Raw genomic sequence first — 23,231 nt, 5'->3', positions numbered from 1 at the left:
TTTCTTTCTTTCTTTCTTTCTTTCTTTCTTTCTTCTTTCTTTCTTCACATTTTGTCTGAGCTTTGGTTTTATTTTTCTGGGGCCAGAAACCATGGCTTTCTTTGTAAAATCGATGATAAGTAACCAGGTAAAGAATTTGGGATTCGGTGGTGGGTCTGAAGAAAAGAAAGAAGAAGGAGGCACATCTGATCCTGCAGCAGCTCAAGGGATGACTAGAGAGGAGTATGAGGAGTATCAGAAGCAAATGATTGAGGAGAAGTGAGTACACAAGATTCCCTTTCCCTCTCCGAGCCAAAAGATATGCATTGTGGCCCTAGCTTCTTGGGCTCCCCGACCTCTTCCGCTTTGCTCTTTAGATGCTGCCCCTGTGCTGTGTGCCCCTGACCTTCGGAGCATGTGTTCTGCTCCAGGAACCATCTCTCGCCTCAGCAGTTACTATGTCCTGCCTGTGGGGATGGTGGCAAGCCATAATAAACGAATCTATATGTCCTTCTAAAAGCAGCTTAACACTTTTTCCGGTCTAGGTTCATTTTAATTAAGCTCGGTTGAAGTGCTCAGATGAACTAGGGTGAGCCTGCCTCTGCGGTCTTCCCCAAACTCACCCTCCTAGCACGTAGAAAGCTTGCACACCGAAAGCTTTGTACCTGGAAGAGAGCCTTGAAGCGCACACGGTGCAATCTTTCTTCTCTTACGTGTGTGAAAGCCCTAGAAACCACAACACGAGGATTGTGTCCTAAGATTCGGCTTCTCGAAAACTGTGAATAAGTTTGTGGACTGTTTATTCTGGAAATTGTAAAGGTACAGAAAAGTAGAACACCCATATAAACCTATGAATAAGGTCACAGTTAGCATTGTGTTGTACTGGCTTACAGATGATTAGTTAGATAGATAGATAGATTGATAGGTGATAGATAGTAGATAGAAGCAGTTTTAAAGTAAATTGCTGACATCATGATACTTCACCCCTAAATACTTCAGCCATGTACCTCCAAAAATTAAAGACATCCTCCTGGCTACATGAGGACATTCTCCTGGCTATATAAAATAAAAATAAAATAAAATAAAGTAAAACAGTAGTAACATTTTAATTGAACCTTATGAAATGTGAATATCACCAACAATTTTTCACTGCTGCAGATTGCTCTTTAAGTATAATCTGTGTGTTAATTTTTTGCATTTTAAGGTAGAATAAGAGTCTTTTAGTAACAATGAAGAATTGAAGCCTCAATCCTGAGGTTAAATGTTCATCTTTTTTTTTTTTTTAATTGTTTAGTAAAAGTATTTCTCTGGGCACCTGGATGGCTTAGTCAGTAGAGCACTTGATTCTTGATCTCAGGGTTGTGAGTTCAAGCCCCTCATTGGGCATGGAGCCTACTTAAAAAAAAAAAATTCTCATTTAATAAGAGTATTTCTTTTTGCCATCATGGCTCTTTTGCTAATTATCAATTACATAAGAGTTGCTTAAATCCTATTGCTAAGATGATTATAGGTGAAAGGTTAATGACCTGGAGGAAACGAAGAAAGTACAAAAGCCTACATTTAATGGAAAGTCTGTCTATTGTATTTTTTTCTGAAAGAAACTGTAGCTCATAAACTACCTAGCATGTATTATACTTGGCTCTGCAGTCAGTTAAAGTCAATTAAAAAAAAAAAAATGCAACTCCAAACACCATGTCGGTGCTAAGATAAAGCTTAGGCAAAAGAAACAGCAATTGCTTGCATATATGTAGGCTTCTTTTGCCTGTGGCATGTAAACAAAGAAACAAAAAGCTAGCGTGATGAAGAAACTTAGAAGCAGAACAATAGCACCAAACATTCTCAGCTCAAGGGAGCCAATAAAAAGAAACTGGCCAGAAATTTAGACTATACATCTGATTGTGTAAAATATCATCCAACTGGTCCAAGCAATAAATCTGGTCACAGATATGGCATCTGTTTGATTAACTAATGTCCTAGTTTTCCCTAAGTTCATATCTGGATAGATCAAAGGGCAGAATGCCGAATTGTGTGGTCAATCAGCGGATTGGGTTATTTGCCAACTACTTGGCTGTGTGTGTGTGTGTGTGTGAATGTTATCAATTGTTGTAGTCATCCAATTTAAGAAATAATAGCAGGGCAATGGGGCCAGCCCGCTTCCCTCTGGCAAGAGGCATGACTTCTAGTTTGTTGCTTGAGTTTTCAATGGCTTCATCACCTAGAATGCAACAATAGTCCACTTACCCCTCCATTTCTCTCAGTAATAGTAAAGTGTCCCTTTACCTGGTTATTGCACAGTAATTGCTGTGGTATTTCTTACCTGAACTTTGATATGTATCACAGAACTGAACATAAAACCTAAAATTTTAAAGCATTTAGAGAAAAACAGTATCTTTGCAACTTGAAGGTAGGCCAAGATTTATTAAACATTTCTTAAACTCTGAAAGCAATAACCATAAAAATGTTAAAATAATGCAGACTTTATCAAAATTGAAAAATCTTGTACATCAAAAAACACCATTAAGAAAATATTTATTAAAAAAAAGAAAAGAAAATATTTATAGGGGCTCCTGGGTGGCTCAGTCAGTTACGTGTCTGCCTTTGGCTCAGTCATGATCTCCGGGTCCTAGGATTATGCCCCGCATCTCTTTTTCTGCCCCGGGGTCGGTGGAGGGGTGGAGGGAAAGCCTGCTTCTCTCTCTCTCTCTCTCTCTCTCTCTCTCCCTCTCTCTGCTCCTCCCATCACTCATTCTCTCTAATAAATAAATAAAATCTTAAAAAAAAAGAAAATATTTATAGGCAAGTCACAGACTTGAGAAAAAATATTTGCAAAAACATATCTGACAAAAGACTGGGATCTAGAATATATAAAGAATTTCTACAACTCAATAATAAAAGCAAAAAAAAAAATGAGCAAAGGAGTTGAACAAATACTTCACAAAGGTGCACAAATGGCCAATTAGTACATTAAAAAAAAAGGCCCATCTGATATCTTCAGTCATCATGGAAATGAAAATTAAAATCACACAAAGGTACCACTACACTCACCAGAATGGCTAAAATTAAAAAGACAACAATACCAAATGTTGGCCAAAATATGGAACAACATAGAACCTTTATTCCGTTTGATGAGATGTGAGATGGTACAGCCACTTGGGAAAAAGTCAGATAGCTTCTTATAAAACTAAACTCACTCAACCAAAGTACCCTGCAACTCAGTGATGTCATGCCTAGATATTTACCTAAGAAAAACTAACATATATGTCCACAAAAAGACTTGTACAAAAATGTTCACAGCAACTTCATTTACGCTAGCCCCCAAGGGGCAATAGTCTAAGTCCATCCGGGGGAGAATGAATAAACCAGCATGATATATTCACACAGGACGATGCACTCAGTAACAAAAAGGAACAAACCACCGATAAATAACACCACCTGGGTCAATCCCAAAAGTTTCTTATGCTGAGTCAAAGAAGCCTCATACAAAAGAGTGTGTAGTATATGGTTCCATTTGTAGAAAGTTCTAGGACAGGCACAAGCAATCTATGGTGGGTAAAGGACAGTGACTGGGGAAGCAGCTGTTAACTGGGCATGGAGAAGAGAGAAATTTTTCAGGTGATAGCAATGCTTTTCATATCTTAGTAGAGTTTTGGGTTATGCACAGAAACGGAATCAATAGGAGAAACGGACATGCATCTGTGCGTAGGTGTCCAGAGGATTGATTCTAAGGATTGGCTCACGCGATTACGGAGGCTGGGAAGTCCCGCCATCTGTTGTCTGCAGGCTGGAGAGCCAGGAAGGTTGCTGGTGTCGATCTCAACTGGAAGGCTGATGGGTATGAGTCCTAGGTAAGGCCAGGGGAAGACTGAGATCCCAGCCCGAGCAGACAGGCAACGGGAGAGAGAGGGAATATGCTCCCTTCCTCTGCCTTTTCATGTTAGACCCTCAGTGGTTGGATGCTGCCCATGCACACCAATGAGGGCAACTGGCTTCATTCAGCCCATCAGTTCGAGAGCTAATCTCACGGAGAAACACCCTCCCAGACACACCCAGAAATCATGTTTAATCTGACCACCCTGTGTCCCCGTCAAGCCAAAAACAAAATTAACAGGCACAGCACAAGTAAACTCTGTGCACTTAATTGTACACAGATTACTCAAAAGAAAAAAGAGAAAAGAACTGCAAACCAATACAAGGCTGTAGTTAAAGGGATATGTGTTGAAGTGTTTGGGGGAGAGAGTACTGGCGTCTACAACTTCGAAATGCATCAAAAAATAAGACGGATAATGAATGGGTAGAGAGAGAAGTATGTGATCAAACATGTATAGCAAGATGCTAATTGTAGATTCCAGGTGGTGAGTGTATGGGTTTCACTGTAAAATTCTTCCAACTTTTCTGTATGTTTAAAATTTTTCTTAGCAAAATATTGGAGAGAATAGATCTGCTTCTGCCCAAGCCCCAGGTCACTGATCCCTTAGGCAAGTCACTTACTCTGTCTCCCTCTCCAAAGCCAGAAAATGGAAGCCAGTGTGGGTGCGTGTTCTGGGCCTGACCTGCGGAGGGACGGCTCGCGCCCAGGGCCCCGCAGTCAGTAGTCCAACCCGACTGCTCAGATCAGCCCTTCCTTCAGACCGTGTGGTGGTGAAGATGATTTCAAAACGTGAAGTTAAGAAATAGAAACCAGGGTGGTCACCTGAAAAGGAAAGCAGAATTTATTTTAGTGCAAATAATGCTTCGTGCAAAGATGCTTCACCAAACCCCTGGGCAAGGAACCCCACCAGGCCGGACGCCTGGGTGGCTCAATCGGCCAAGGGTCGGGCTCTTGATTTCAGCTCAGAGCCTCATCCCAGGGTCCTGAGATCCAGCCCCAGCTCGGAGTTTGCTTGAGATTCTCTCTCCCTCTGCCCCTCCCCCACTTGCACTCCTTCTCCATAAATAAATAAATAATTTAAGTATTTAAAGAGAGAGAGAGAGAGAAAGAGAGACCGACCAGGCCCCACACGGGCCTAACCTAGGAACCAGGGTAAATCCAGCTGTGAGCTCCTTCCTGGCTCTTGCCTTGCCCCTGTCTCTCTGTTCAGCTGTCCTGCTCCTGCCTCTCAGCTGTCAGCTGTCCTGGCTGTGCCACCCCAACCACATGGGCCTGGGGGGAAACGGCAGTGAACTGCTCCCACGAAGGTCTGTCTTTCCCAGTCCCCATCCCAAACTCCCAGAGAAAGGGCTTCCTTTGCCCAGCTTGGGCCAGTCCGATCCAACCAGAGGGCAGGGCCACGGGTAGAGACTCAAAAGGCACCCCTATGGGCAGCTGGGAGGGGTGGCGGTCACCGTGGGCCCCCCAGACAGCCCCAAAGCTGTCAGCTCCTGCCCAGGACATCGTGAGCAAGGGGTCGGTTGCAAACCAGCCTGATCCTAAGTCCTATTAGGTCAGAGCAGCGTGGAGACCTACCCTACCTCGTTCGGGGATCCCCCTTCCAAACAGGGAATGGAACACTGTACAAAAATGGGGCCCAGAGGGGGTGTCAGTGAAGGGAAACCACTTTCTATACATTCCTCAAGACTATGTGCCTCTAAAGGCCCCCCCAGCCCTGGAAGCTGTGACCCCATTTCACTAACCAAGAATCATTCAGGAAGCTTGTTAAAAACATAGCTTCCCCTCATCTGCCCCCAGGGAGTCTGATGAGTCAGTCTGAGCTCACACCCAGGAAGCTGCGCTCTTAACCAGCACCCAGGTGGCTGTGGTGTATGAGGTCCCAAGTCCTCTGAGAGCAACCCTGAGGGGTCAGCTATACACTAGGAATAACCACTCTGCCCCCCTCCGGGCTGCATCCTAAAGAGAGTCCCAGATCCAAGCTGTCGTTGGGGTTTGGCGTCCTGTTGAGTTATGACAGGAGAATGAGGGAGACATTTGGGAACCAGGAAGGTTTAGCCCAGCGGGGGCTTCTCTGTGCAGGGGTTGGACTGTCCTTAGCTCAATATGTCCTTTGATCCTTTATTCTATTCTTTTACTTTTAGGATGGAAAGAGATGCTGCATTTACACAAAAAAAGGCAGAGAGGGCATGCCTCAGAGTTCATCTCAGAGAAAAATACAGACTCCCAAAGGTGAGACGCTCTTAACGCAGTAGCTATCCTATTTAATTTCTTAAATAATAGAAAATGGAGAATGTTTGATGATCAGCAAAGGGTCACATTCATGGATACACACACACCACATGCACACACATACAGACATACACATACACACATGCACACTGCACACACAAAGACCTACACAAGCACACATACACACACCACATGCACACATGCATGCACACACACATGCATACACATGCACACACAAAGACGTGCACAAGCATACACACACCACATGCACACATGCATGCACACACATACAGACATACATCCACACACATGCACACACAGACATGCACAAGCACACACCATATGCACACACGCATACATGCACATACATACACACATGCACACAGAGACATACACTAGCACACATATACACACTACATGCACACACATACAGACACATGCACACGCAGAGATGTATGCATACATAAGCATGCATACACACACCACATGTACGCACATGCATACACATACATACACACATGGACACACGTGCACAGAGACATGCACAAGCACACATACGCACACCCCATGTACACACGCATGCACATACATACACACATGCATACACATGCACACACAGAGACGTGCACGAGCACACACAACCCATGCACACATGCATGCACACATATAGACATACACACATCCACACACATGCACACAAGCACACACGCATACATGCACATATATACACACATGCACACACAGACATACACAAGCACACATATACACACTACATGCACACACATACAAACACATGCACACACAGAAATGTATGCATACACAAGCACACATATGCACACCACATGTACACACAGGCATACACATACATACACACATGCACACACATGCAGAGACATGTACATGCACACATACACACAGAGACATGCAGAAGCACACATACACACACCCCATGCACACACACATGCACACACAGACACATGCACACACAAAGACAGACACAAGCACACATGCACCACATGCACAACATACACATACCACACACAAGTACACATACATATATTTGCTTTCATCTTAACTGAGGCATTTGATGTAGTGAAAAGAGCATTGAACTAGTTCATAAAAACTAGATTCCAGTCGTTCAACCTCTATGAACTTCCATTTTCTCTCAACAAAATGAAGCTAACACCTGTAAGTGGCATTTTACTGTAAATGTCTGTAAAGCCTGTACAACTTCTATACGTAACTACACAAGGAGAAAGTAATCACAGCTGGCACCTCGTGTCCCATGCCAGGCACTGTTCTAAGAGCTTGGACCTGTAATCCTTCCCGACAGTCCCCTGGGCCGGGGGGGGGGGGGGGGTGGGGGGTGGGGGGGTGGGGGGGGTGGGGGGGTGGGGGGGTGGGGGGGTGTTCTATTATCACCTCTGCTTCGTGGGGGAGGAAGCAGAGGCCAGGAAGGGCAGAGCGCAGGGTCTTACTTCCACCATGCTCTGCCTGTGGCTCAGGAGCAGTCTGTTCCTTCTCGGTGGAGACCATAGAGTGGTAACTGGCACAATCCATCCGGCCATCTGGCTGCTGGCAGAGAGCACGAAACACCTGTAGGCTCTGGTCAAGCAGTGGGTTGGCTGATGGGAAGAGGAGGGGTTGACATGTGACGTCAGGACTCAGAAGCTCCACTCCTGTGTGTCCCCTGCGGGTCCCCCAAGAGCTGACTTGGGAGCCACGAGCCCTAAACAAAGGGAGAGAGCCCTGCTGTCCCTGCGAGGTCAGTGCTAAGGTCACCAAGTGGTTAACTAGCCCCAGCCTGTCGGGGGAGACTCACCCCAAAGTTGCCCCAGGAGCTGGGTTCTGCTCTCAGAGAGGGGAGGAAAACCCACAGTGAAATTTAACCATTTTCATTGTGACCAACGGGTTTTGAAAAGAAGGGCTTTGCTTTTTGCCTCCTTTATCCGGGGTTTAATGCACTTACCCCACTGTGCTTGCGTTTTTGGAAGCGCGGGGCACCTGGGGACCCTGTCCCCTCCCGTTGTCTGGTAGATTCCCCGAAGCTCCCTGGGATGGTACTGGCTGTCTTTAGGAAAACTGGGTTTCAATTCTGCTGCAGCCTCAGATGGCTCTTTAACCCATCTGAGTCTTGGTTTCCTCTTCTGTAAAATGGAGACAGTGACACCTGTGCCACCAAGTCTGTGCGAAGTAACATGACAGGCAGAACCCAGTACAGTGCCTGACTGATGGCAGGAACTCAAGAGATGCCAGCTCTTATCTTTCCTGTGGTCTCCTCCGTGCCCAGAAGTCTCCTTCCTTCACTCTAGCCCCGGGGGTCTCGGAGACCTTGACCAAGCACCCTGTGGGTGTAAACAAGGCAACAACTCAAGTCAAGAGTCCGAACTTTTGATGGTTTTCTCCCTCATGAGGGCGCCCCAGTCTTGCTCCTTTCTGGAGCCTCTGGGATGAGCCCCTCAAAGCTCAAAGCAGGGCTTTGATGGCCTTCAGAGAAAAAAGAATCCCCACATCTCTGAGTCAGGCTATCCTTTGGGACAAGAGCCTTTCCAACAGAAGCTATCAAGGAGAGGAAAGAGGGGCACCTGGGGTGCTCAGCAGGTTGGGCCTCTGCCTTCGGCTCAGGTTGTGATCTCAGGGTCCTGGGATTGAGCCCCACATGGAGCTCCCTGATCGGCGGTGAGTCTGCTTGTCCTTCTCCTGCCTCTGCCACATACCCCCTCTTGTGCTCCCTCTGGCACATGCTCTGCTCTATCTTAAATAAATAAAATCATAAAAAAGAGAGATAGAGAGGAAAGAATTGCAGCCATGAGATGTGCACATTCATTCAGATCCTCCCTGGAGAGGACCAGGCCCAGAGGAGGGACAGTGACTATGTCTGCACAGGCTACTGCTCCCTAAAGCCAGTCTGGGGTGGGGATGGAGGGAGCGTGGAAAAGTCGACTGATTGTTAAGAGTGGAGCCCAGGATCTCTCACTGCCTGACTTACCTGTGCTCAGAAACCCCTCTCCCCAGCGCTGCTTCAAATGTCTAATGCATGTGAGGCCTCACCTGATTTTCTCTTGGACCCTGAAAAAGAACTTGGGAGTCTAGCTAAGAACCTCATGCCACTGCCTCTTTTTGGACACAAGGAAACCACAGCCTGACAGGTTAGGGAGCTCTGCAGAAACCCACCGCTGGTGACTGATAGAACCAGGGTGGGATTGCTGGCCTCTCAACCAGGAAAAAGTGAGACTTCCCCAGAAAAGATTTGAACACGGCTCCCCCTCTGACCCCGAGGTGTCTGTGGTTTCTCAGTGTTTGAGGAGTCCCCAAAATTTTCGTGTGGTGTTGAGCTCTTTGTGGCTTCAGGCTGCAGGAAGGCTTTGGGGACAACCTGCACTGCACCGTGTTCTAGTGTCACCGTGCGGAACCCTGCCCTGAAGCCCCCGCAGGCTCGGGGCTTTTCCTGCTCCCGGCAGCCCGACAGCTGGACCCCAGACCCGGGGGCTGCTGCTGAGTTCCAGACACAAGCTAGACCAGTAATTGAGATGATGGCCGGAGAGCGCTCTACACTGGATCCCTAGGTGCATGCGGTTTGCTTTCAGGGGGAGGCCTCCCCACGGTTCTTTCCTGTAACTGGCTGCATTTGGTAAAAATGGATTAGGTCTACGCGGTGCTTCGAGGATCTGCCCGTGGTGTGAAAAATAGTGAAAATACTAACAGTACCGTGGCCCGCTTTTCATGCAGCACGTGCAAAGTCTAACCTAGTTGTGCTTCCACAAAATGGCAATTAATAGAAAGTATATCATGAAAAACGAATGGGTTCCCATTCCACGGTGTCCACGTGTCACCAGATGTGGCTAACGGCCCAGCCTCAGGGCAGCACCTTGCCGACCCTGGGGCACCCCCCTCTGCTGCACCCCCCACCCCAGGGCTGTTGCAGGTGACGTGTGCCCCTCTCACCCACCTCATCTAGGCTCAGGAGCCCCCAGGCCTAGAAGGGAGCGCCAGGGGTTGGGAGGCAGGGGGACAGACACAGTTCCCAGGCCGAGATCGCCCCGGCCCCGTGGCTTCTTGTCCGTGCAGAGTGGCCACTCCTGGCCTGGCTCCACTGTGCAGCAGCGCTGGCTGCCACCGGGCAGGGACAGGCTCGGGTCCCTCGCGCCCCCTGGTGTCCCTAACGCGGCGCACGGCGGCCGCAGGGAAGTGCAGCCCGCAGAGCCCACCCGCCGGCTTCTCAGTTCGGGTGTGGGGACTGTGGGTCGTAGGAGGGACAGTGATGGTGGGGACAGAAATAATATCTGCACATGATCGAGTGTGTGTGTGTGTGTGTGTGTGTGTGTGTGTGTGTGTGTGAAGTCTATCCGTTGGCTCCCGAGGACAGGCTGCGCGTTGTATTGTAAAGCAGTTGTAGTGCCAGCGAGGCTGGGAGGGCCTGGTGGGCATAGGCCGGGTGGGGAGCGTGGGAGCCTCCCGTGGGGACCAGCACCAATGGGGGCGGGGGTGGGGGGCTTGCTGTCTCCACCGCAAGAGGGATGGAGGGGGATTGTTTGAAATGCAGGTAATTGAGGTGAAGGCATTGGAGAATCCGGCCCCAGAGGGGATGACTCGGGGAAAGGATCACAGTGGGGACAGTCACTCCCTGGGCCTCGGAAGGCAGGCTTTTTCTCGTGCTGTACCAACCAGCTCACCTGGAGCGGCCGCGCTGCCGGCTGCACGGAACTGCGTGTAACTCAGGTGTTGGGCTGCAGAAGGACGCCTCGCAGTGAGTCCTTAGAAGGCCCTCTGAAATCCACATGGGCCCCCCGAAATGGTAGGTTTTCATCTCCTGCATGCTCCCCTAAGGAGCAAGGAGGCCCCGAGGGGTCAGGCCGTGCCCAGGGCCATCACTATGATTGGGAAAGCTCGAGGCCATGGCCGTATGTCCAGAGCATCCAGGGAAAGGCATGAGGGGCCAGGCCAGTCCTACACCCCTGGAGCAGAAGGGAGGGGTGACGGGGGCTCAGGCCAGCCGGGAACTGCCAGGCTGGAGATGGGGCAACAGATCCCCAAATCATTACCTACATCCTCTTTGTGGGGCTCGGCGTCTCGATTACCTCACTTCATTGATAACTTATTTGATTACTGTCATTGAAAATGGTCATCCTGGTGTGCAAGTGTGTGTGTGTGTGTGTGTGTGTGTGTGTGTTATTCAACCATAAAAAAGGGAAATCTTGCCATTTGCAACAATGTAGATAGACCTTAGGGGTATCATCCCAAGTGGAATAAGTCAGACAGAGAAAGACAATACTGCATGATTTCACTTGTATGTGGAATCTTAAAAAGAAGAAGTCAGATGCAGGGAAGAGACTGGTGGTTGCCAGAGGCGGGGGTGGGAGTGGGGGCGGGAGGGTGAAATGAGTGAAGGGGGTCAAAGGGGACAAACTTCCAGGTATAAGATAAATAAGTCCTAGGGCTATAACGTGAGGGTTGGTGACTATTAAAAACAGTCATCAAAAGACACTGGTAGGACAAATCGTCTTGTAATGACCCATAAGCAATCACTGGGGGCAGGTGGGGTCGTCTGAGGAGTACACCCAGTGTCCAGGCTCTCCTCCTAGGGCAGGGGTGGGTTCCTGGGCTGCCCCAGGACCGTAGCTCCTCCACCCCAGCTATATATATATATATATATATAATTTCTATTTTTATTAAACTTATTCTTTATATATTGAAAAAGCACATCAGTAGGTAATCATAAAACTCATTGAAAACCCATGAAACTCAAGTCAAGGAACTTGCCCAAGGTCACAAAGCTTACTGTGCCAGAGGGGCCTCCAGCCTCCCGAGTCTCCACCCGGTACTTTCTGAGCCTCACTGTCCCCTACACACCCTCCCTGAACCGTGTCTCCATCCAGGATGGTAGACTTGAGAAGGAACACGACCCTCTAACCCGAAAACAGCGCTGGGCAGAAAGCAAGGGTCACCGGGACCTTCCTGGGCTCCTAATAACCTCCTTTCCCTCGAGGTTTGGAGTCTTGAGGTTTGCAGACTTCTAAGCCCTCTGTTGTCTTATAAAGTCCACATTGGGTAAGCAGCCGCACTAATAGTATTAGCAGCCCACAGGGAGCTGGACACATTCACTGAGTCCTCCAGCTAACGAGGGATGACCCCCTGGGTGCCTCATTCACAATTCTCCAGGGTCACCGGCACAGCAGCCACACAACCAGCAGGAGGCGGTTCTGGGCCTTTCCCCTAACCAAGGCCCAACGGAGAGCAGATTTGAGGAAAATGTCTTCCCGGGAGCTGTCAGGTCTAATGAGGATAACTATGTCGCATTTTGGAATCAGAACTGTATTTTCTAAAGAAATTATTTGGCTGCTGTTCCCCGTGAAAGGGTTTCACTGATTGCTGAGCGGGGGAAGGAAATCTGGACTCGGGGAAGGACAATTTGCGGCCCAGCCCCCTAGGGAACAGCAAAAGCCTCCTCTCCCAGATTGTCCTCCCTGTTCGTGACAACCCCGTGTATTGTACCCTGTGTCTTCGGGTGACCCCTTTTAATTGCAGTGATCACATAAGGAGTCCAATAAGTGCAGCAGTCGAACGCAACCATCCAGAGCATATAGGGACAGCACACGTGTCCACGCAGCGTGCATTTCCTCCGGCTTTGTAGCCACGGGGGTACTCGGGGGACATCAGGCGCCTCAAGGAATCCGCGATGCTCGCGTTAGGATTGGGTCTTGCTCCGCCGCCAGTCAGCCCCTGTCCTGGGTCTTCACCTTCCCCTCCCCGCCATCTCGCCTTTGTAAAGGTCAAATCTCTCCCAGGGAAAACAAGCAAATAGCACTTGGGGAGTAGCTGTGCCTTTCCAGGTGCCTCCCCCCAGGGACGGGCTCCCACTGCTCCGCTGAAGGCTTCCTCCTTCCCATGCTGGGTAGTCTGGCTGTGCACAGAGGACCGTCACCTCCTCCCGGAGCCCCCTCTCTCCTCATCCTCCCCAAACTGCCTCTCCTGTGTCTTGGTCATGGCCTACCCTCCCTCTGCCTGCTGCCCCCAGATTTTGGAATATCTCAGGTCTGTCCTTTGTCCTCCCGAATTGCACACTCTCCCCGGGGATCCTGCTGTCGCTTTCGGCTGCCACCAGTGTGTGGATGACTCTCAGACCTACACCTGCAGCCCGCACGCAGTCTTCTCCCTCAGGGTCCCTGCCGCGGCTGCCTCTGCTTGAACACATCCGAGCTCTTCCCCAGAACAGATCTGGCTCGTTTTCCCCCAAACCCACTCCTCCTGTGGGCCCCATCTCAGTGTTGCCCGTGCCCCACCTCCCAGCTCCCTCATCCCCAGCCAGCCCTGGTCCCCAGGGCCTATATCCGGAAGTCAGCCTTGACTCTTCCCTCCTCCTCCAGACTCACATCCAGTAAATCATCAAGTCACTCTAATGTCACCTCCTACATAATTCTCAACTCATCCCCAAGGGCAGGGCTCATCATATCTCACTTCTGACCACAACAGCTTATCGGTGGCTTTTCCACTTTGAGTCTTGCTCCCCACAAAATTACAGAGTGAGGTTTCCAAAATGCAAATCTGGTCCTGTTTATCTCCTGTTTAAAAAAAAAAAAAAAAAAAAAAAAAGGTTATCACAACTTCTGAGAACAGAGTCCCAATCCCTTGCCCTGTTGGCCATGACGTGGCTCCTGTCTTTCTGGTCTCAGCTCTTGCTACTCCCTGCTTGGACTGTACCTTCCTTCTGCTTTGTTTCCTACACTCTGCTCTCCGTGGCCCCTTTTCTTCCCGTGAGGCTTCCGTCTAGGGCCACTTCTTACAGAGCCTCCTGTGCCCCCTTCTCCCCGCCGCCCTTCATGCTCCCGTAATACAGGAGTGCGTGTCTCTTATGTTATCTTACCACCGTGAATATTCTCACCCGCTGGACTCTGCTCTTTAACAAAGGGGTTGTCCTTGTCTTGCATGCTTGGCAGGATGTCTGACACGTAGAAAGTGTGCACAGGTGTTTGTACACACACACACACGCACAAAACATTTGCTGAATGTTGGATGTCGCTGGGGAAAAGGAGAAAAAAAATGCATCCAGAGAGCAAAGTATCAAAAACAGCAGAAAGAATTTACCTGCTGTGAGAATTTTAGGAAAATAAATTTTCATAAAAAGAACAGGTCTGGATTAGACATTTTAACTTTGTATATCCGAAACTTAACGTTTTAAATAAGGCCCCGAGATTCTTTCTAGAAACAAATGTGCCCCTCTCCCTCGCCAATTCAAAATGTATATGTAAGTCAAGCCAAATTAATAAGAAAAAACAGTTCCACAATGAACCCTAATCCTATTAAGGGAATTGTCAATCTAGGTTAGTCATTGAAAAATAATGTTGTGCCCCCTGCTGAGCTATATGATTTAGTTACACCTGGTGTTTGTCTGCTGTATTAAGGGCATCATTCACTTTGAATAAAGATGAAGAGAGAAGGAGATCTACCAGTGGAGCTGTCTTTAAACGTGTCACATTGAAATCTCCCTTAGAACAGAATTTAAAATTTGCCTCTTAACAAAGAGGATATGATGCTGTGGACCTTTCTCTGCCCGCCCCCTTCAGATTCCGAGCTCTTGGGCTGCCCAGCAGGGCCCCAGACACTGAAACCTCCTGCTCCTGAGCAGCTGTTTCTGGTGGCAGGGCGGCAGGCCATTGGGGCGGGGGGGGGGGGGGGGGGGGGGGCGGTGTCGGTGGCCGCAAGGGACCTTCCCTTCCTTCCTTCTCCTCATCCTGTCCCAAAGCAGTTTGCTCCTTCTACTCATGCCCCTGAACGAGCCACAGACTGACTGTCCAGAGGGGACATGGGGAAGGGGAGAGAGAGCCCTAGGACGCTGGTGCCACGGGAATGCAAGTGAAGTACTTAGCCACGCTGGCAATCCCACTGAATCCTCACAACCACCCCATAAGGTAGGTGGATAGTATTTCCCCTTCGCAGATGAGAACACTGGCTGGGAAAGGAGAGGAAGCGGGGCTTCCCAAGGTCATGCCTGCCTGTGAATGGCAAAGCAAGACAAGACCCCAAGCCCATCTGACCCCATTGGCCATATTTTCCTACTAGCCCTGGTGGCGGTGCTGGCCGCTCAGCACTAAACAAGCTGAATGACATTTATGCAAGTCTCAGGACCTTGGCTTCCCCCTCTGTAACATGAGAGGCTTGGATAGTGACCCCCGCGAGCCTCTTGAGCCCCTCGGCCATGCCTTTGTGAAGGGAAGAAGTGGGAGATGTACACAGCTGGAATCTAGAAATCCTCATTCCTGATGGGCCCTACACATTGCACACTCTCAGCCCAAGAAGTCCGATCCACATCCTCTGTCCAAGTAGCTGATGAGGGAAGAGCAATGAGGTACAGTAAGCAGACGTTGCAGGTGGCCGGCCCCAGACAAGGGTCTCCACAGTGCTCAGCACTAGAATCACCTGGAAAGCTTTTAAAAAATTTATATTGCCTCGGCCCCTGCCACATATCCCTGGAGCCAATCCTGTGGGGGTGGGCACTAGCCATTTTTCTAGACTTCACAAGGGAGGCGGAGGCCCAGAGAGGGTGGAGAACCACAGTCCCAGAGGGATAGGACATAAAGTTGGCTCTGTCCTTCAGTGGCAAGTGTTCAGAATGAGGATGAGTGGGTCTGCTGGAGCCTGGGCCCCAGGGCCTCACGCCTCCCTCCCTCCTGCTCTGGCCCCAATACATCCCTTCACTCCTCACAAAGCAGGCCATGCTCACTTTGACTTGCTGTGGAGGATTTTGTTGACGGGCTGTGTTCTTTTCACTCTACCCCAATGTCTCACAAGTTCCCCCCTCATACCTGGGATGAAGACCACTGACTGTGGACCACCACTGTGGTCCTCACAAATATGGAAGCATCCAATGTCAGGTCAAGTGGTCAAAGTCAAAGACAGCCATTAATCTCACTGTCTGGTATCCTGTAGACCAAAAATACGTAAACAACCCAAAAACCCCAAACAAAATCTGCCCAGAATCAAGCCGGTATTTGCTATACACCAAGGTCAACTGACTGGGACTCTAACACGTGGTGAACGCTCAGCTCTTGGGCAACATAACCGTCTGAGATAAGGTAGCTTTTCCACGTATCTCAAGGTGGATGCAAGATGAAGGCCAGTTTATCAAAATCTAGGGCTCAGACAGTGTGAATCCAGGGTCGTGCTTACCCTTCGGAGAAAGGTCAGAAATCAGTCACAGGGAATAACGAGAGCAGGATGTGGGGCTATTTAAATAATGGGGCATTCAGCGCCGGCAATTAAGATTATAAATCTGGTTAAAAACCAAGAGATTAAAACTGATTCTGGTCAGCCGGCATAAAAATAATTAGCTCTTAACTGCATTAAACAATATCCCAAATTGATAAGATTTCTAGAAACGAGAAGGCCTCTCAGACAGAGCCTCTAAGAACAGAGAGCAGCTTGTCGGGCCCCTAACCGGACACCGGCTCGCCTCCCTCCCTGACTCTCGCTTCCACTTGTTCACACCAAGCTTCTGGAGTGGGGGCGGCGGGGGCTAAGCCTCCCTGTCTCCCTGCCTCCTGGCCTCCCTGCCTCCCTGGAGCTGGTTCGTGTTGTCTGCAACTGCATTTGTATCTGGGCAAGTGCTGAGGCATCACTGCCTTTCCTGGATGTGTGATGTATCCAAACATCCCTGGTCCCCCGGCCTGACTTGTCAGCGGGCAGTGGAAAGTCTGTGCAGGACATTTGCTGCGTGGATGGCAGACAAGGTCTCCTGCGCAGGGAGGTCGGTGAGGCCAGGGGACAAGGCCACGCAGAGGCCACTGCATATGCTCCACGGATTCTTCTTTATGGCTTGCTCGGTCCTGGATTTTTGCCTTCAGGGCCGATGCTCTCCCACCCACCCTCTATGCCTTTTTTTTTTTTAAGATTTATTTTTGGTTCATGCCCTGAGCCAGAGGCAGACACTCAACCACGGAGCCACCCAGGTGCCCCAAGAGCTCTGTTTCAACAGCCACTGACTTATTTGTCTCGCCCCTCCTGTTGGACGCTGGGAGGTCCAACGTTGGCGTGAGAATCTGATTGCCTGAGCAGGAAGGTTACCGCCACCACTTACAGGCTGTGTGACCCTGGACACCTGATACAGCCTCTCTGAGCTTTATTTCCTTATCTATAAGCTGGGATTCTCTTACTTGCCTTAGAGTCATAGATGATTAATTAGATGACGTCTGAATTATTTGGAGTAGATTAAGCAGTCAACCCCCAGAGGCTTCTCATAAGTAGAATAACCCTCAGTGGTGGGCTGGAGATGTGCAACGGACAATTGTGACTCCTGCACACGGTGGTCAGCCTTATCAGAGGCCTTGCTCTCCTTGTACCCTTACCCCTGGCCTCGAAATGGCCCCCGCTTTCACCCAAAAGTCACATTCCTGGCAGGATTCATTTCCCTTTGAGGCACCAGGTCCTCAATTCTGGGACAAAGCTACCAGGCTTTCCTCAGCTTTTGTCAGACCCATGTGCATGTTTGTGGGACCCAGAGGACGACTTCTGACAGAGGTTCCAGGCTCACTGCCAGCCCCCTCATTTCCCCCATCCCTGGCTCTCTCCCTCCCTGGCAACCTTTATGTATACAGACCCCCTGCCCTCCTCCTGAGGCTCAGCAGGACTCAGGCCAGCAGATCACTGAACTCTCAGGGGCACCGGCCTGGTGAAGGGGTCTGAGCAGTCTCCCGGATACAGTTAGGTGGGGAAGTCAGGGTCCCAGGCAGCCAGAGTGTGGTCTAAAAGGGCTTGTGGGCTCTGGGCAGGCCCGTCCCTTTGGCCCTGTGACCTTTCCACCCCGTGTGAAGGAGTGTGGCCCAAGGGACAGAGGAGCCCTCTAAAGCATGGGGCCCTCGGCAGGTGGCTCCAATTGTCCAGTCTAAAGGCAGCATTCAGTGTTGTCACTGGCTATGGTCAGAGTCCTACAGTCACCATCCTTCTAGAAGGATGACAGGGATAGTGGAGAATGGTTCCCTAGCACCAGAATCTATTTCCCTGGGCTGCAGCCCATGCTGTGGATACCTGACAACTAAGGGAGGACACCCAGAAAGGGCCAATGGGCGGCTAGACGACAAAAGGGGGACCAAACCTGGGCCTCAGCCTCATTAGCACTGAGTCCTAACCACATGAGCTGGGCCCAGGCCTAGGACAGGCCAAGGGTGAGGGTCCTGCTTGTAAAAAGGGGTCCAGGCTTTTTACAGGCTTCTGCAGCTGACCCAGACTATTCTCCCGCAGAGGCAGCATGCAGCGATCAGAGCCCTGGGTTCAAGTCTGAGCTTTGTCACTTGCCCCCTGCATGACCTTTGGCAAGTCACCTTACACCTCTGATGCCCCGTGGAAGGGCCCTCAGAGGATTACCGAGCAGATGGAAGGGGGTGTGCTCCTAGATGGTCTTGTAAGCTCCTAAGCCTGCGGGACAAGCATGCCTATGGCTATTCGTATTTTTGAGAAAAAAAGGCAGATCACTGTCACACCCCTACTGAAAGAGTCCCTATGATTAAGAAGGCACAGAGGGGGGCACCTGGGTGGCTCAGTGGTTGAGCATCTGCCTTCAGCCCAGGACGTGACCCCATAGTCCTGGGATCGAGTCCCCCATCGGGCTCCCTTCGTGGGGCCTGCTTCTCCCTCTGCCTGTATCTCTGCCTCTCTCTCTCTCTCTCTCTCTCTCTCTCTCTCTCTGTGTGTGTCTCTTATGAATAAATAAATAAGATCTTTAAAAAAGAGAGAAAAGAGCCCTTCGAAAAGCAGATCTGTACATTTAAGGATGGTTAAGGCTATTGCCCTTGACGGCAGGATCATCGAATCATTCAGTGAACATCTACTGTCTGGGTCTGCGTGCCAGACACTCTGCTGGCTTCTGAGGCTTGGAGATGAGTAAGCGACCGTCCTGTCTTCAGGGATAGTGAAGTAATGGTTCTTAAACTTTAGCACGACCCAGAATCACCAGGAGGCCTTGCTAAACTGAAGATTGCTAAGAAATCTTCAACTTCAGAGTCAGCAGCTCTGGGTGACCCCGAGGACATGCATTTCTAACAAAGTGCCAGGAGGTGCCAATGCTGCGGGGCTGGGGACCCCCCTCAGGGACACACTTTGGTAGAAGTGCCGATCCAGAGCCCCTCTGTGAGCTGTAAGGCAAAGTGGAAGCCCACAGCTCTCCCTTCCCAGGCAAACGGAATGAGGGGGAAATAAACCTGAAAGTCCTCCTTGAAGGAGGAACCCAATCTGAAACTCCCCCAGACGCAGCCCACCCCCGACCCGCCACCCTCATGAGTGGCCCACCTCTCTGAGCACCTGCTGGCTGGCCCACCGCCCTCTGGCCCCTCTAGCTGCCTGTCCCTCCAGGCTACTCCTTCCGGGTTTGACATCCACGAAGATCTTATTACCAACTAGAGGGAGGGGAAAGGGTATCAGAATTCCCAGGAATGTCTTTTCAAATCATTATGTATTCCGGGGTGCGTAAGAGAGGGGAGATGTCCTGCACTTACAGGACTGCCAGGTGGAAGTCCTGCCTTTCCTCTCTTCCCTGCAAAAGTGCCCAGAGGATGATCAGCAAGGAAGGCAACCTCTAGGGCAGGTAAATAAAAAATAAATAGAAATGGAGGCTTGGCTGGGAGCCCCTGCGGATTAACTAACTAATTAATCCCCACAACAGTTTGACGAGGAACTAATTAATCCACTAAGCGCTTTGAAGGGCCAAGGCCTGGCCAAGTGCAGGGACCGGCTTCTGTCCCTGGGGAGGCTGCGGTGGAGACTGGCCCTCCCCGGAGGGCTTCCCGGAGGGCGTGTGTGAGGACCGTACCCCCCAAAGGGGAGCATCTCTGCCCTGCAAGTCAGCCTCTCACAGGTCTCTGCGGGGGGCTGGCTGTCACCCTGTGGGAGAACCCACCAAAGGAAGGAGCTGTGGGGGAGCCACGGGGCCCTAGAGCTGGAGCCCGCCCGGGAGATCCACTTCACAGATGCAGACTAGAGGGTGCGCACGCCTTGCCCTGGCTCGTTCTTCGGACCCAGAGACACCGATGTTCCCCTAGAGTTACTTCCTCCCATCACCCAGGCAAGGGGAATTCATATTTTCCTGTAGGTGTCCACTTGAACTCCACCTGGGAACTCAGCAGGGGTCAGCATCTTTCTAAAGTCCAATCAGTGAGGGTTTGATGAGGACTAAGTAAGTGTCGTACCTTTAACGTGAATTTTCATGCACTTGGTCACAGGACATCGAGGAGGGTGAGCCCCAAGGTCGGCTGACATCTTTCCTACATTTTGCTTTTCTGATGCTCTGTAATCTTCCGGGCCCTTGGAGCCCCATTTGCCTCCTGTTACAATCTGATCTCAGAAATCACTGGATACAGCCACCTGGGAATATAAACTACCCTTACCTTTCCCAGATAATTTTTTTTTTTTTTTTAAGAAAAGGAGGAGCAGAGGGACAGGGAGAGAGGTTTTTTTTTTTTAATATTTTATTTATCTATTCATGAGAGACACAGAGAGGCAGAGACATAGGCAGAGGGAGAAGCAGGCTCCCTGCAGGAAGCCCGATGTAGGACTCGATCCCAGGACCCCAGGATCATGCCCTGAGCTGAAGGCAGATGCTCAACCGCTGAGCCCCCCAGGAGATAGAGAATTTTAAGCAGGCCCCATGTCCAGCTCGGAGCCTCATGTGGGGCTTGATCTCAGATCATCAGGTCATGACCTGAGCCAAAATCAAGAGTCGGATGCTTAACTGACTGAGCCACCAAGGTGCCCCTCCCAGAGAAACTTCTTTAGATTCTTCTCTCTTATTAAGAAACAAAGGCCCTGCAGCCAAATGGGGCAAAGGAATCTCTAAGACCAGGCAGCAGGTACTACGAAATTGGAACGGACACTCTCAGGATCATAAAATGGAATCTGTGAGAGGCAAACTGTGATGTTAGCAGCAGCAGCACAGGAGGTTGCTGAGGAGAAGCCATGCCACCCACGAGTTGCTTAAGAAACAAAGAGCTTTGTGCCAGAACCACTTCCAGGTGCAAAGGGTGTATGTAAGGTTGAATTTGACTGATTCTGTGCCCCCAAGGAGCCCCGGTCTAGTAGAGAGGAGGGAAGGGGCAGAGGTTAAGCAGAAGTTGCCAAGGCCACTGAGAGCCCAACCACACCCTCCAGGGAGGGATCAGCCAGGGCCACTGAGGCACATCCTGGGGCTGATAGACTGCAAAGCTTGCAAAGCTGCCCTGAGGCGGAGCCTACAGTGTGATTCTCAAGCTTTGCAGGCAACAGCAGGACAAGGGAGGGCTTCTTGAAACCCACATTGCTGGGCTCCACCCAGGAGTTTCTGATTCCCTTGGTCTGGGATGGGGCCCAAGGATTTGCCTTTTCTTTTTTTTTTTTTTTTTTTAAATTTTTTTTTTTTTATTTATTTATTTATGATAGTCACAGAGAGAGGGAGAGAGGCAGAGACATAGGCAGAGGGAAAAGCAGGCCCCATGCACCGGGAGCCCGATGTGGGATTCGATCCCGGGTCTCCAGGATCGCGCCCTGGGCCAAAGGCAGGCACCAAACCGCTGCGCCACCCAGGGATCCCAGGATTTGCCTTTTCTAAAGTATCCCTAGATGTGCTAATGCTGCTGGGCCAAGGGACCACACTTTGAGAACCACTGTTGTAAAAAGTTCTGATCAGCCCAAGGTGCAGCGGAAGGGGAGCATGTCAACCAGGACCTCCAGCCTCCGCGATGGCTCTGCAGAGGGATGGCCGAGCTCGCCGTCCCCATCATTCACCCCAACGGAGGACTTTGCTGCTGCTTTGACTATCTCCTTGGAGGCTGGTTGTCTGAGAGTGGCTTATCTCTTCCGTGTTTGTGTTTTGCACAGAGTGAAATGGACGAGAACCAAATCCAGATGGCCGGAGACGATGTGGACTTGCCCGAAGATCTCCGGAAAATGGTAGATGAAGATCAAGAAGAGGAAGAAGACAAGGATTCCATTCTTGGGCATTTACAGAATCTCCAAAACATGGACTTGGATACCATAAAGGAAAAAGCCCAGGCCACCTTCACGGAAATGAAGCAGACCGCTGAGCAGAAGTGTGCTGTGATGTGAGGGGCAGGACGCGCAGAGGAGGGAACCGAGTCCATGTGGAGGTGATCACTCTGCACGGAGCGTTTCCAGCAGCGCGTCCTTAAACACGGCGAACACACAAACACCACGACGGTGAAGCTCTCCACAAACTGGTAGACGACTTGATGTTCTAAACGTCCCCGTAGAGTGCTCAGCCAGCACCGTGCAGTAGGACACACACTTTCCTTGTAGTTATAAATGTGGCTCAGTGCGAGATTTCATCTGGGAGTGACGCGGAACACATCTGCTTGAAGATCTTCAGGACAGCCCCAAAGAGACAAGAGCAGATGGCATTTCCCCTCCGACTTGCTTTCTTCCAGGGCAAGGTCTCGTCCTCTTCATGCGTTAGCATAACTCCAGATCCTTTGGAGAAAAGATGTGGGAGGTCAGGGAACCCCCGGGGAACCCCGGCTGCAGGCTCAAGGGCAAGCAAAGAGCACACCGCCTCTCACTCCCAGGGACCTTGACACTGTTGCTGCTCCTCATCGCGGATGGATGAGGACCTGGATGGTTCCAGGCCCAGGGGACAGAGGCGGGGATGGGACGAGCAATGAAGAAGAGAAATGAAGGCAGAGAATGGACTTCACTAGCCCTTTGCATCATGCTAGAGGCTATATGAAGAATGGACTTGAGGGGTGACACTAGAGGCAGGGGGCGACTAGGAAGGCTATGGCTGGTTCCACGTTCGGCATCATCACCGGTTGTCTGTTGGTGACTGCAGTGGGAACAGAGCAGATGGACAAATAAAGAGCACTGAGAAGTTAAGTGAATCTCACTGTGTGTGTGTGTGTGTCTTCTCTCCCCCCTTTCTCTCTCATCATCTCCCCATCCTGCCTCTGCGACCTCTCCTTGGTCTCCCTCACCTGTCCCTCCCCATCCCTCTGCTGCAGACTAGCTTCCAGTAAATCATGCCGCCCTTATTCTGCGCCACAGTCTTCCAGGGGGCACACGGATTTCCTCAACACTTGCTCTCTTTCAAAGAGAATTGCTCAAAAGACCTAGAATATTTCCCTCGGAAACATCTAGAGCTATCTAAAGCCAACCAAACCAAAGCAAAATACTAGCCTTTCAGTGA

The 23,231-nt window shown here is 50.3% G+C and overlaps 1 protein-coding gene across 1 annotated transcript; it reads left to right on the top strand.

Moving 5' to 3' along the window:
• Positions 1-91: 91 nt before the first annotated feature.
• On the top strand, positions 92-22,899 carry CPLX4 (complexin 4). The gene is made up of 3 exons (XM_025997566.2): positions 92-258; positions 5,989-6,076; positions 21,911-22,899. Exons 1-3 carry the CDS (start codon positions 92-94, stop codon positions 22,136-22,138), a joined length of 483 nt encoding a protein of 160 aa, XP_025853351.1. The 3' UTR covers positions 22,139-22,899.
• Positions 22,900-23,231: the final 332 nt, after the last annotated feature.

The sequence above is a fragment of the Vulpes vulpes genome, chromosome 5 (genome assembly GCF_048418805.1).
Source record: "Vulpes vulpes isolate BD-2025 chromosome 5, VulVul3, whole genome shotgun sequence".
Taxonomy (NCBI): Eukaryota; Metazoa; Chordata; class Mammalia; order Carnivora; family Canidae; genus Vulpes; species Vulpes vulpes.
Note: the sequence above shows the minus strand (reverse complement) of the source record. Positions and strands in the feature narration are given on the sequence as shown.

Coding starts and splice junctions, on each gene's coding strand:
- CPLX4 (XM_025997566.2), top strand. CDS start 92: ATGGCTTTCTTTGTAAAATCGATGATAAGTAACCAGGTAAAGAATTTG. Junction 259..5,988: donor AAGCAAATGATTGAGGAGAA/GTGAGTACACAA, acceptor TTTTACTTTTAG/GATGGAAAGAGATGCTGCAT. Junction 6,077..21,910: donor AAAAATACAGACTCCCAAAG/GTGAGACGCTCT, acceptor TGTTTTGCACAG/AGTGAAATGGACGAGAACCA.